The following is a 14,535-nucleotide window of genomic DNA, read 5'->3' on the forward strand; positions in this document are numbered from 1 at the left end:
TTAGTCCCTGTACTTCAATCGATCACATCTTTTTGCTCGTTAGTCCAAATGCAACGAAACCAACGCTCACGTCTTCGTTATGATCTCCTCTATCCAGTAATAGAACTTAAACATGTTCTTGAAAAGTTTAAAATTTGAATTAGATCATATTTGAATTCAAACTTCGTTTGATCATAACTTGAGTTTCGTAGCTCCGTTTGAGTTGATTCTTTTTGCAAATCGAAGCTCTTGACCTAAACCTTCTGATAAGGCCAAATTCACACAATTTTGGTACTATTAGAAATTGTTTTATGTTGCAAAGAGTTATTTGCTTGGTTTTGATGTTTTCTGAATCGTCTTCTTTGTTCTCTCCGATCTTTGAGTGATTGCTTATGTGTGGTTACTATTGCTTGCTTACGATAGATTGACCGGAGTGTGACGAGTAGATCTATCAAGAGTATTAGTGCGAATCATCTTCATCAACATTGCAGGCAAGTTCACGCTTTGATCATATCCCCTTTCATACCCAGTTTTATTGCATTAGATCAAACCTCCAACATTGCATGATTAAGATCTAATTAAATTGTGGGATGGGAAGTAGTTGAGGTAGTACCTATTACCTGTTTATTATCAAACCCTTGGGAGTTACTTTTACGTTATGCTTATATTGCCATGCTATGCTCGTAGACGTGGATTGGGTTTGAGAGCATTTCATGACAGATGTGAGATTGTTAATGAATGGTTTACTTAAGGTGGCAACTTAAACACACATCTGGTTGGATTGAGGCACCTGGTTATTCCAGGACTGCCTGTCTAGGCACCTGGGTAGACCAGGATTGCCTGTTTTTTTATGGACCGCCACCCAGGCTCAAAGGGATCATGAGATTTTTCATACTAGAAACTTCCGTGTGCAGCCACAAGCTATTATGGGCTCTAGCATAGTTGATTAAGTCGTGCGAACTCTTACTGGGTAGACTAGCAGATGTAGGGAAAAGTAGGTGTAACGGTCTATCCATCGTAAGGTGCTAGCGCTTCTGAAAGACTATGTCTCGGTCATCCGTCTTCTCAAACACCATGTAGTGCGAGAAACCAAACGGAGGCGATCGAGTCTTGTGGGGAAAAGTGCGCAAACCTCTGCAGAGTGTATAAACTAATCATGATTAGCCGTGTCCCCGGTTATGGACATCTTGAGTATCTAGTACCTGGATTATCATGTGAATCTCATCATGTTACTTTAAAATTAAGTTTGTTGGGTTTAATGATGTTATTTAATTGGGATTGAGGATGCTGTCAACCATTCTCAATGTTCAACAACCACCATGATAGTTAAATAAAATGTATTTCTTTGTAGTAGGGAAAAATTGGCTTTTCGCAAAAACCTTATAACGGTAGAGCTTTTCCACCAGCCATATATGCATGTAGTGATAGCCATTATTCATCATTGCTCTATAGTGTGAATTTGCCAGTACATTCAATGTACTGACCCTTTGTGGCTGCAACGTCTCATGTTGCAGGATTATCTTACGACGAGTAAGTGATACGTTAGGGTTACGATTTCTACACTCAACTTTGCCGTTGGTGTTGATGGGAATCCACAACCTTGTTACTTCCGCTATTTGGATTGAGGTAATAGTATTTACGTTTCTTTATACATGTGATTTACCTCTGTTATAAATCCTCAAGTACTGTGTGTGTCAGCATACCGATCCAGGGATGACACTTAAGCACAGAGACTTGATCCATTCGGGTCGGGTCGCTACAGTGACCTGATCATATCTCCTCTGAGCTTCACAACACCATACAACACTTATTTGAAATACTTGGAAATGGTCTCCATTGATCTCTGAACATATTGTGGATCACCCTGAATCTCTGGTTATGACCCACAACATGGAGGAACATGGCAACCTGCTCTTCCACAGTGGTGTTGATGCTATCTTGTAGCATCCCTTTCCTCCTGAACGTTTGCACAAGCCTGACAAAAGATGCTCTTTTTATCCGAAGCATCCACAAAGCCTCTGTGTCGTTGCAGTTGTAGATGCAGTTCAGATTTGCTATCCTCTCCTAAATCTGGATTAACAGTGAACCATACCGGATCACGATCTTGTCTTTCCTATGAGCTCTCTTATGGACCAACAAGATGCACACCCGAATCACAGCTATCAGCGAAGCTGCATGAACTACCGTCTTCATCCGTTCGTCCACAACCTAGGTGACATCCATGGTACAGTCAGCAATGGCACAATCAATCCTACACCATCCTAACAAACGACCTAATAGAGAAGGGGGGGTGTATGCTGCTTAACAGCTTCGGGGGGGTGGCTGAGACGAGGATTACGAGAAGGATTGAAGAAACCGGTGCTATCGGAGAGTGTTGTTGCCGCCGCCGCTTGCGTAGATCTGAGTCGCCTTCGCCGCCGGTGCTAAGAACCGAGAAAGGGTTTGTCCTATATCTAGGGGAGCCCACTTTCACCGATTTTCTTCTTCCGCCATCTCCGCCCGATTCCCCCCTGCACCACAGCGTACGTCGTGTCCTACTTTTGCACCCAACTCAGCCTGACTCGATAGAAACGGCTGATTTGAATGTTTCACACGAGTCAGGCTCTGGGATGCTTTAAGTTTCGTGCCGATGCAAATCAGGTCTCCTTGTACACAACCAAACATATCTTTTTGGGCCATTTGCATTTCTGTCCCTAAGTCGAACCACCTACTCAGATATGCCCCTAATTTTGAAGTCTGCTCAAATTTGCCCCTCTGCCGTTAAGTGACCTTACAAAAATGCCCTTCCGTTCTGTTTCCGTCCAGTCAAAGGGGTTTGACCGTCTATGGGGCGTTTGTTGGACATTTTTACCCCTAAAAACAGAAATTAAAGAGAAGAAAGAGAGTGCTTCCTTTTGGCCCAAGTGCAATGTGCACTTTCGGCCCATGTGCATACCGCCAGGCCCACCCATCTCCCCCAGTCGTCGTCTTCGTCAGCTCATCGACTGCACGCGCCGGCGCGCGTCACCGTCGCCCGTTGTTCGACAGCTGCCGCCGTAGTAGCTCGAGTAGGGCTACTTAGCGACGCCGGCAGGCCCTTGGACAACCCTAGCTAACCTTCCCTCCCTTCCCCCGCTCGCTCTCCTCCCCTCAGCTGCATCCCAGGACGGCCGTCGTCGTGACCTTCGCCATTGCCGCGGCCATTGTCCTCACAGACGGCTGAAAAGCTATCCCGGAGACGCACACGCCTCGACTTCGTCTACTCCTAGGAGCAGCTCGAGCAGGACCTCGCAAAAATGACTGGATCGACCGTCTTCCTCGTATGCGGCCGTCGGAGCGCCATCGTCGATTCGCCGCCCCTGTGCTGCTAAACCACAAATCAATGTCTCAATCGTGTTCGTGGTGCCCCTAAGATGTCGCCCAGCCCCCTAAACCACTGGATCCATGGCTGCCTTCTCGAGTCCGTCGAGCACCGCTGTCGGTCGCCGCCTAGCTCGTCGCCGCGGTTGATTCCGACGACCCCTTCACACTCTGTTGGCACCACTGGACGCGCCCTAGCGCACTCGTCCGAACTATACTCTTCGCCAACAAGTTGGTCGCCGGAGTTGCGATTTCGTCCATCGTCATTGTGGCTTTGGTCACTGGAGCGCGTCGCCAGTCCAGGGCACAGTCACGGGAGAGGGAGGGAGAAGAAGGGAGGGAGGGAGAGGGAGAATGGAATGGAGGGAGGGCTGCTGCGCGTGGGGAGCTGGTGCCGACGGCGCACAATCCAGCCTGTCGGCGCTCGCCGGAGGTGAGACGGAGAGGTCGTGAGGTAGGGGAGAGAGGTGGGAGGGATTTTTTATGTATCTATTTTGTTTGGGGCCCACATGTAAGTGTGTGAGAGAGAGGGTGAGAGGAAGAGTTTTTCCTTTTTTTTTTGACTGGGTCCTACATGTAAGTGGCACATGGAGGCAAGGGAAAAATGTCCAACAAACGCCCTGTAGACTGTCAAACCCCTTTGACCGGACGGAAAAGGAACGGAAGGGCATTTTTATAAGGTCACTTAACGACAGAGAGGCAAATTTGAGCAGACTTCAAAATTAGGGGTAAATGTGAGTAGTGGGTTCGAGTTAAGGACACAAATGTAAAAGACTATCTTTTTCATCTTTGATTAGGTTGTATGCATGCAATCAAACGCGCCACTAGATTTTTCTGTGTAGCGGCCCGTGCCGAATTTTGGAAGTATTCCTGAATTGTGTACTCGTTGTACTGGCAGAAAAAGGGGGACAACTCAGAGGGGGGCCACAAGACCAAACTCCGTCGGCGCTGGTGCGGCGCCTGTCACCCTGCACGGAGAGTTCAGAGCCGTGAGACAACTCGCCAACAGATCGCCTTCCGCCAGTGCTAGGACGCGATCCGCATCCGCAGCCTACCCCGTGCGTCCAAGGCAGAGATCTCGGAGCCGATCCACCCCGGCAAAGGGCCAAGCCAAGTTGTGCATGCCGGCCACTCTCGGCCGGTCGCTCTGCCTGCCTCTTGGGACGTGCAGAGCTTGGCGCGCTGTCCGCGGCGAAGCGCGCGCGCAGGTCCCTTTCTTCCCGTCGCCGTCGCTCGCTTCGACGAGCGACAGCGTTGCCCGTTTGGCCTCCGTTTCTAATTTTAGGCCATTTTTCCATTTCAAATTTTAGAGTAGAGCCAAAGGGACCGGTGGTGCGCGCGGAAACGACAGCCGATCGAGTTGCAGCTGCGGCAGCGAGCGACTGATGTTATATGTTCCTGCGGGCTTAATTAATCCTTGTTCGCTTTCGTTGATGAGTGAGCGTCTTGGGGAGACTTGCAAGTTACAGCTGACGCGGATGCCGCAGCTGCTTTAATGGAGGTTTCTTCTCTTCAAGACTTCAACCCAATTCTCATGGTTATCATGGCGCTGCGGCCGTACGTATACAAGGACAGGTACAAGGAAGGCTGGAATTTAAATGCCTGGCTAGGCCTCTCTTTGGGAGGCATGATCGCACTGCAGCAGCAGCTGGAGCTTAGCGTCTTGGATGCTGCTGGCAATGGCTAGTTGTGCTGCTGCTGACCTCTTGGTCTGGAGCGTGACAAGCGTGGTCCGTGATGCAGCTCGAGGTCGAAGACGGCGACGGTGATGGCTGCTCCTGCTGGTGATCGCCGGTCGTCTCGCCGCCGGCTGCCGTCCTTCTTGCTCTGCTTTTCAGAGACACCCGGCACACGACCCATTCGCTGCTCTGCGAGCCGTCATTGGCACCCTTGTTCTGTTCCGCCGCGCCGGCGAGGCGGTACTCGTGCATGACCCAGTCCGTGCGCGACTTGCCGCGGTGGAAGGCGAGCGCCGTCTTGACGCCGACGAGCAGCCGCTTGCCAACCGGCAGCTGCACGAACACCGGCTTCTCCTTCCCCGTGGCCTTCCAGTACCCGCCGGCCGCCCTCCTCCGCCGCCCGCCACGGCCTTGCCTCTGGCTGAAGAAGTAGGCCGATTCCCCCTCGCTCGCGCCTGCAGCAACCAACCGAAAGCGGACCGAAATTAGTTGAGAAGCTTAGCTCATACTGTAGTAATTTTCATGAGGACATGCGTGCAAGAACTAATTAATAATGTCTTTGGGCGGGCACGCACCGGGGAGGTCCGAGGGGTCGGGCATGGCGGCGGCGTGCACGACGGGGATGACGGCGGCGGGCAGCGGGCGGTCGAGGGCCATGCGGCGGAGGTACTGCAGCACCAGCTCCACGTCGGTGGGGTAGAACCGGAACCCCGGAGGCAGCTGCTGCTGCTGCTGCGTCGGCGGCGCCTCCCCTGCCGCCCGCATCTTCTCCATCAGCGTATAGTTGCAGGTTTAAGGTGCAAGTAGAAGGTCAGAAGCTGATCGGCGATCACCGATCAGCCAGGGAAGGCAGTACAATTCTGGCGGTACAGTTTTGGTGGAGGAGAGATGAGGAGGTCGATGAGTGGAGTGGAGACGGAAAAGGCGGGGAATTTATAGGGTCTGCATACGCGCGCGCGCTCTGGCGTGCAGCGGACTCCATCCTGCCGCCGTCCATTGCTTAAGCAGTATGATTCCTTGTTGGAATAGACAAGATCCCGTCTCCCTCACCACTGAAATTGTTCCCCAACTCTTCCAGTCGAGCACGAAAGCTCGTGAGGCGCGGAATGAATACATTTGTAGAAAAATTCAGGCGCCGCTTCAAGGCTGAAAGGGATGTGATAATGCCATCGATCTCACGTATGTCTAGTATTTGTCTATGTATTTGACGCTGTCATGTCATGTATAATCCTTGTTCAATAGTAGTAGATGTGAAGATGTCACGTATTTGTATAAACTAGTGCTACGACACAAACGTATATAGAAATTTTAAGTACGTAATGGCCTGGCGTATGTGATTGCGATCGTTGTACAGAGCTATCTGCGTGCGGGCAGCTACGTACTGATACCGTGTATGCTCTTGCTTGAGAGATGTTAGTCGAGCAGAGCAGCCTTAATTTCATGAAGAAAAAAAAGGATCCTGCTCTCTCGTATTCACGTGTATTTTGACTGGACGTTGTTCCGTGGGTGATGTCTTTTACGCTAATCAACAGGGCTGATCAATCATACACCATGTGCTCTGCATGTTAATTACTATGTGATACGATACGTACAAGCTACCAGCCTACCACATGTGAACTGGGAACGAATCATGCATGTGCATGCATGCATGAGGCTGGGCCTTTTCCTTTGCTTCTACTTGTAGCTAATCATGCAGGCAGCCCACCATTATATTAGCAACCCTTAAACTATTTCTTCTTTCTTTCTTTCTAAAACAAACGTTGCTTTAACCCTGGCTTTGAGTTGCTTCCTGCCCCCTCCTTCCAGGCAGTCGGGCATCACAAGTTCCCGAAACCCAGGGGCTCTCGGCTCCACAGTAACCACACAATGATGATCGGCCGAGACCGGCGGATAGATAGACAGATATTTCTTCAAGAGGGCCTGCACAGTCAGAAAACTTCAACCGGGATAGATCACGGGCATCAGCGCCTGACTTTGCGATTTCCCATCCTCCAATTGATCCTAGTAGCTTTCTTGCGCCTCTTGCGTACCTTCACAATTATGTATATGTCGACCCAGTTATAACTGTCTAATTCAGCGCGATTACGACGCCGCTTCTTTTTTCTTCACCCGAATCATCGACACCGGCGGTACAAAATCCGGACGACAAGGACAGGCAGCGGGTGGCGCCAAGGAGGCATGTTGCAGAAGTGGCCGCGACCGGGGGCGTCAACGATCGAACTGGCGCGCGCGAGCAAGCAAGCTCGGTCGATGTGGAGGGGCAGTAACTTTCGTCTCCGGCCGAACCCGTAGCCGTTAAGGTTGACAGGTGCTGGCCCGGCCGGGCTGGGTTGGAATGAATCCAGCATGCGTACATGAAAATTGTGGACTTGCTTGCTCGTCCTGCCTCGGCGCCCCCAAGGGGTAACTTCCTCGGCGTTGCTACCTGCTCGGTGCCGTCCCCGTCATAGCTGGATGGCTTCTGAAACACATACACGTCCCAGTGGACAGTGGTGAACTGGTGTTCATCACTGCCACGCATCGATCTATATATTCAGGTTCAGGCCGGGCTATAGTTAGCTCACACCTGAGAAACAGGGACGGACGGACTGACTGACAGTCGGGCAGAGTTAGTTAGGCCTAATTAAGCCGGCCTGATCGACCAAGCAAGCAAGCAAGCAACGGGCACCTGCCTCTCCTAACCCCTCAAGCTGAAGCAAAGCACCTCCACGCACGCAATGATGATGCAAATGCCGGCTGGCAGAAAACAACCCCCCGGAGAAAGCACATGTGTTATCGGCCTTGGTGGTAGCGTCCGGATGCGGGCAAACGCCGGACCGGAAGTAGGAGGAGCTAGCTCCGAAAGCCGCCGATCCTCGTCAGTTTGCTGTCTGTCACCCGTCGCCGTCGTACGAGCCCCCGTGGGACACTGGGCGTGTTCCCCGGCCTATAGCCTATAGCTGGAGAGCATATCGGTTCGCCTCGCCTCGCCTAGCCTCGCGCAAAGTCCAATCGGGTTAGCTCAGCCGACGCCCGTCCCTTCCTTAAACAAACGGCAAGAGGGGGGGCGAGGAAGGAAGAGTGCCGCGGAAATGGCTCCGGAGAACAAGCAAGCAAGCGATCGATCGATCAATCAGCCGGGCGGTCGCGCGGAAAGCTGCCACCAGAAGTAGGTAAAAGGTGAATCAATCATAGGGTTGCCGGGGGTGAGCTCGCGGCGGTTAGCTGGGACGTCCGGCGGGCGCGCGCATGGATTTCCCCGAACGCAAGGCAGGACTGGCGTAGGAACCCGGGAACGTTCGTGTGGCGAGCAGTGTGCGTTTCACTTCACTGGCTCGATCGATCGCGCGCGGCTGGTGATGGGGGACATGCTAGCTAGAGAGCCAGTTTAATTAATCACTCCACACTTGTCTAGACTGTAGTTAATTACTCGGCACTTGTCTGCCGGACGGGCGGATTTGTCAATGGCTTTGGAGTGCGGATGGCTCTGACTTGTGCGTGGCGAGACTGGCCGGCCGCGGCGGACGTACGTTGGCGCCGGGCCGAAGCAACATCGCCGCCCGCGTTGTGTTATTCTAGTAGACTTGTTACTACCATCCTACTAGGCAGGATTGATTAGTCGACGCTAGCTGCTCTTTGGTTGCCGATTGGCGTCAGGTGAGGGGCTCCATCGAAGCAGTAGAGAAATGAGCGGGGTTGGTTGATGCCTTGTGTCCCCGGATACGCAACTAGGACGACCGGGCCGGGGAGCTGCACTGCATGCCCATGCTTCTTTGCTTTTTTCACCTTGCTTGCTTAGAGCATCTACAAGACTACAACCGGGCACCTCCAATGCCTTAGCGCAATTCAAACACGGTTGACGGTTCGGACATTTTTCGGCATCTAACAACGTTCATCAAAATTGTCTTAGACCAGCCTGGATGTTCGGAAGCCCACAAACCGAAACCAAACTGAGGGCCGGTTTGTGGGATTTTGGACGTTTGAAATCCCACAAACAGGAACCAAACTTGCAGTTTGCGAGTGTCCGACGTCCGCCACTTGCACATCCGACAATGCGGACCCACCCAAAACGTAGTCAGGGCCGCACATTTGGTCCTTTTTGCCAATGCCTGCCCCTTCCCACTGCCTTCCCCTGATCGATGCCCCCCCCCCCCCCCTCACCGCCTACCCATTCCGCTGTCCGCCACCTCGATGGCACCAACGCTACAGGAAGAGCCCACATAAATGGTACTTTTCATAAATCAAGGGGATCATCGCTTGAGGTATTTAACCGCACTACGCATGCTACTGTCAAAGAATGATATTCGCTATAATTAATGTGATCTTTTCCTCCATGCTAGCTGATACTTTTCATAAATTAATGAATGTTCTTTCTTGTTTTAGGGAAATGAGTGGGACAAGGAAAGTAAAAGTATTGTTTTAGTTCGTATTATTTCAAGATACTCTATATGCATTGGTTTTTGCTCTATCGGTTGAGATTACCAAAAAATCCACACAAAACCAAGCGAGGTTAGGGGCATAAAGCACCAAAGGAGAAGGTGAGACGAACCTACCAACTCCACTTTAATAATAGAGACTTCATGACATGTGAAGTAGTAAACTTGAATCTAGTCGATTTTGTTTCAGACATTGTGGCGATATTTTAGTAAGAAATCCGTTTTGCAGCTCTGGCTCCATGGGTCCCATTTTTCAAAAAGGAAAATCATTTTATGAAAGTTTTAAAAATCTGACAAAAATCAACATTTACATGTGGATGTATGTTGTATTAAAAAAATAAACAAATATTTTGTTTTCATGGACGTGAACATTTTTTTCTGGCCAAACATGAACATTTGTTGGGAAAAAACTACATGAACATTTTATGGTGAACATTTTTTCTTGCAATATATGAATACTTTCTAATTACCTTCTTACAACATGATATATAAGTGTAGTGAAATAAATAGAAACGATATGTAGAAAAGGAAAATAAAACATTCACAAAGTTTTTTAAACACGGGGAGGGGAGAAGAAGGTCCTTGGAGCTGCTACATTTTTGTACGAAAAGTGACACAACACAACAAAGAGGGCACCGAAAGAAAAACAAATTTCAAACCATGTCCTCCCTTTCTCCAAGGAATAGCGAAGATAAGAGATAAGACACAATGTAATCCTATTACGGCCAGTGACCTCGCTGGAGCTGCTTTTGTCACCAACTCCGGCAAAAACCTTGCCATCATCGGGAAAAGGAACGAGGGACTCACCATGTACGTTGGAGAGGGCTCATAAGAAAGTTCTTGTTTCATCTCATGTTCCGATGCCGAGGTTGATGTGTTGGAAGAAGATTGACCGATGAACATCCAATGCACCTTTCAAGTCCCAAAGGACACAAGACTTGAATGGACAACAAAGTCATTCACCCTCCCCCAGAGAAAGAGGGGAGTGAAAGCTTGTTGCGCCAGATGCACCACCCCAACGACTTTATTGAGAGGTAGAGTGAAAAAGCTTCCCCTCTAGTTCGCCGACCAGCAGGGGCGCTGCGAGGAAGGAACAATCTGCCACCAACTGATGTCGCTCACAGGTAACAGAGTGCATCTTCGACACCCCATGACGCCAGTCCAGAAAGACATGATGGCATTCCCCATTGCGGCAACTATATGCTACTCCTAAACCTAGCCCTAATATCCACAACTAAAGCCCCGCCATCTCTCCCACCCTGTGTCTATTGGCGATGTCGTTAGAGGAAGAGGGGAGACACGTGCTTCGGGCGACTCTCAAGATGCCGAGGAGAGAGAAAAGGGTGGGGACAAAATCCATTGACAAAGAGTGACGAGCGCAGATCATGGCGGGGGCGATGCTGGCACGTAGGATTGCAGCTTGACACCCACATTTACATTTATTACTTTTGTATTAGCATGTTTATTAAAGCAACAAGGATTAATTTTTTCAAGACATGCAAGGATTCCGCAGGGCTATTTCTCGCCTATTGCGAGATTTTGCTCCGGCTCGCCTCTCGTGTGGCGCTACTAGGCTGACGTAGTACTACAGCTGTGGCATGAGTTCCGTCTTTATGGCTTTCTTTGCAGTTTTATCACTATTTGCAGTGGTTTTCTTTGTTTTCCCTTTTCCTTTTTTAAACACATGGCTACATTTTTCATACACATTATACATTGTTATATACATTAGTAACATATTTTATACATTTTTAACATCTTTTTGAAATACATGATTACCATTTCTTAAATATATGTTTTAGTGTCTATTTTTTCATTATCATTATAAATTTATGGTATAGATATAAACGTTTTTATGCATGTTTATGATTTTTCAAATACATTTTTTTCAAAGATATGTTTTTGAACATTTCTACAAGTACGTGTTAAACATTTTTTAATGCTGATTGTTTTCAAACTATGTGAACATTTTTTTAAAATACATGATTACCATTTCATAAATATACATTACCATTTCATAAATATACATTTAATGTCTATTTTTTCATTATAATTATACATTTATGGTATACATATAAACATTTTTATGCATTTTTATGATTTTGCAAATATATTTTTTTCAAAGACATGTTTTTGAACTTTTTCCAAGTGTGTGTTAAGCATTTGTCAAATACGTGTTGAAACATTTTGTTAATGAAGATTTTTTTCAAACTATGTGATTTTTTTTGTGTTGTAAAACTATTTTAAAAAATGTCATGAACATATCTTTGAAAGTCATGAACATTTTTTCAAATGTAAGGACATTTTTTTGAATGGCACAAACCATTTTTGGTAAACAATTATTTTACATTGTATATGCTTTTTCTAAAAATCCCAGTTGTGGTGCACATTTTTAATAAACAATTTTTTTACATTGTATAAACTTTTTCTAAATATTTTTTCACATTGTATGAACATTTTTATAAAGGTCACGTTCCTATTTTTCAAAACCGTAAACATTTTGTTCGGAATATCTCGTAGAATGTTTCTAGGATAGTACAAAACATGTTATTGAATTATGTGTGTATATATTTACATTGTATGGACATATTTTTATATGTTCAGAACATTTGTATCAAATGCTATAAAATACTTTTTAAAGCTGAGGAAAACTTTTTCACGGCATGAATATTTTTTAAATGAGTGATTAACATTTTTAAGATTAAATAAAAATATGTTTCCATTTCAGAAATATAAATAAACATGCGCTAGGAGGCAGCCCTCCCTCTCGCGATGGGTGGGCTCATTAGGCTTAAGTTTTTTTAGAGAAGTGCCAAAGCTTTACTCAAAGTTGACAATGTTTGGGATACAAGTAGGATCGTGGGCTTGGCCTAACCAGACATAACGCTCTCGATCTAACGAATGAGAAAACGTGTCAAGCAAATGGGGCTTCGGAATCCGACGCCTGGCCCTCAGAAAAAAAAATTCAATTAAATTCCAAAGCTCGAAATTTGATTTCAACAATAATTTGGCCATGCACGCCGCTGCAACCCTTCTGTATGTCGTTTGCAACTTGTTTCGAATTGGTAGCAATCACAATATCATGGTGAAGAAGATCAACTGCCAATTATAGAGTTTCCCTACAAGCAATAGCTTCAAGAATCGCCACATCTCCATGAATCAACCAATGCAGAAGAACCCAATTAATTTTCAGATGAATCCCGACAAACAGTTGCCGCTGAACCTCCAATGCCAGATATTGCGAGGCCATCTTCGTAACGAATTTTTGCATATCCTACCGTCGTCGCGATGCGTGCAGGTCCATGCCTACGATTGATCATAGGTTGTTGCCGGTGGTGGCTTTCCTAGTAACATCTGCTAACTCTGATATAAAGTTTGAGACAAACATGTTCGTTCATAGTGGGCTCTGAAACACTCCTTGGCGTATGACCTTTCTTCTTGCCCACCATGTAGCCCATAAGGTAACTGCTAGCCGCACAAAAGCTACATGAGGCACTGACTCCATCATAATAAATAGTCATTGTTTCACACCTGGCTTGGTGGTTGCTATCATATGGCCTGCCAACTCATCATCAACTAATGCTGAGATGCACCTAGACATCGAACATTCTATTTAGGAGTGTGGCCACTAGTCATACCACATAGCCCACATGTACACTTGGTTGACATGTTACGATGACATCGCACTTCTTTCGTGGGTAAATAATGCTTGGCCAATCCTCATATAAACATTCTAATCTTGTTGGGGACTTGTATTACACAAAGATTTCCAAGATGCTTCCTCCTGTCCTAAATTAGACGATCTAGCATTCCCTTCTAGCTAGACTTCTTTTTGCAATTTGGTTGTTGTCATCATTTTATACGCTGATCGAACTGAGAAGGCATCATTCTTCTCAAAATTTCATGCCCAACAGTCTCTAATATTTCTTGTACACGGTGGTATACTCATTATGTCCAAAACATCTATGAGAATAAATACCTCCTCAACCCATGCTCTAATATATCCTTGTGGCAGACATGGGATCAATCAACTCAGAAACAAAATGAGGCCGGTCTGGAGCAATACATTCATAGGGTTTCATCACCTCAGGTCTAGGTAGCCAGTTGTGGTTCCAGATTTCTCTCATTAGGCGTAAGTGCTTGTGTCTCACACTCTCAATGGGGACGAGACAGAGTCAGTCCTACAAGTAGGGATGAAAACGGAGCGAAAACGACGAAACTGTGTGCTACCATATTTGTTTTCATTTTTTTGCAGAAGCAGAAACGAATACGGAAACCTCAGAAATGAATACGAAAAGGGATACTACTGGAAAAGAATACGGAGCGAATGTAGAGCAGACATGAAAACAAAAGTGGTCGTTTACCAGAACTTAAACCCCCCCTTGAATCACAGAAAAATATAGACAAAAACAAAGATATTTAAAGAATTGTTATCATGGCTACAAAATAATATTATTATGTCAGCAACTTAGAATAGTATTGTAGTAGTACTGGACAATTGCGTATAGGGTTTAATTGAGTATGTATGTGGTAGTAGAAGTTGGGCTTCAAACGATCAATTATGCTCAGTGTGTCATTGTGTGTTGTTTGGTGGTTGGGCTACAAAGCAGGCATAGGCCTATAGTAAAAACATAAATTCCATAGTAACGGAAACGGAAAGTTCCGTTTCCACGTCTGTTCCACCAAAAATCACCGTGTCATTTTTGTTTTCGTTTCCGCACAAAAATTTCCATTTCTATTTTCATATTTCCTCTTCATTTCCATTTTTGCTCCGGAAAAGCGGAAAGTTTTCACTCCATTTTCATCTCTACCTTTTTTGAGACAAATTTTCATCCCTACCTACAGGGGGTAGCTTATTTTCGGTAGCATCCACGCACGATTAGTGGGCCGGATCAAGCGAGAGTTACGGCGTGCATATAAATGGGTATAAACAATGGGATGGACTACCAGAGACCCGTTCGCTCGCGCTGCCTCCGGGGGGCTGCTCGGGCGAATCCTAGCCGCCGCCGCCCCTAACCCCCCATCCACTTGCTTCCCCCGTCGCCGCCGGAGGAGGCCGGCGAGCGAAGCTCAACTGGTGGACGGCGGTGGCGGGCTCGCCTCCTTTTCTCCTCAAGGGGGCCTCT

At 47.2% G+C, this 14,535-nt stretch overlaps 1 protein-coding gene across 1 annotated transcript; it reads right to left on the reverse strand.

Annotated features, from left to right (window-relative positions):
• Window positions 1-4,837: 4,837 nt before the first annotated feature.
• On the reverse strand, window positions 4,838-5,921 carry LOC125509971 (NAC domain-containing protein 83-like). The gene is made up of 2 exons (XM_048675047.1): window positions 5,573-5,921; window positions 4,838-5,452 (listed from the first exon to the last, which is right to left on the reverse strand). The coding sequence occupies exons 1-2, from the start codon at window positions 5,769-5,771 to the stop codon at window positions 4,974-4,976; spliced, it is 678 nt and encodes a 225-aa protein (XP_048531004.1). The 5' UTR covers window positions 5,772-5,921; the 3' UTR covers window positions 4,838-4,973.
• Window positions 5,922-14,535: the final 8,614 nt, after the last annotated feature.

The sequence above is a fragment of the Triticum urartu genome, chromosome 5, assembly GCF_003073215.2.
Source record: "Triticum urartu cultivar G1812 chromosome 5, Tu2.1, whole genome shotgun sequence".
Classification (NCBI taxonomy): Eukaryota; Viridiplantae; Streptophyta; class Magnoliopsida; order Poales; family Poaceae; genus Triticum; species Triticum urartu.

Coding starts and splice junctions, on each gene's coding strand:
- LOC125509971 (XM_048675047.1), bottom strand. CDS start 5,771: ATGGAGAAGATGCGGGCGGCAGGGGAGGCGCCGCCGACGCAGCAGCAG. Junction 5,453..5,572: donor CGACCCCTCGGACCTCCCCG/GTGCGTGCCCGC, acceptor TGGTTGCTGCAG/GCGCGAGCGAGGGGGAATCG.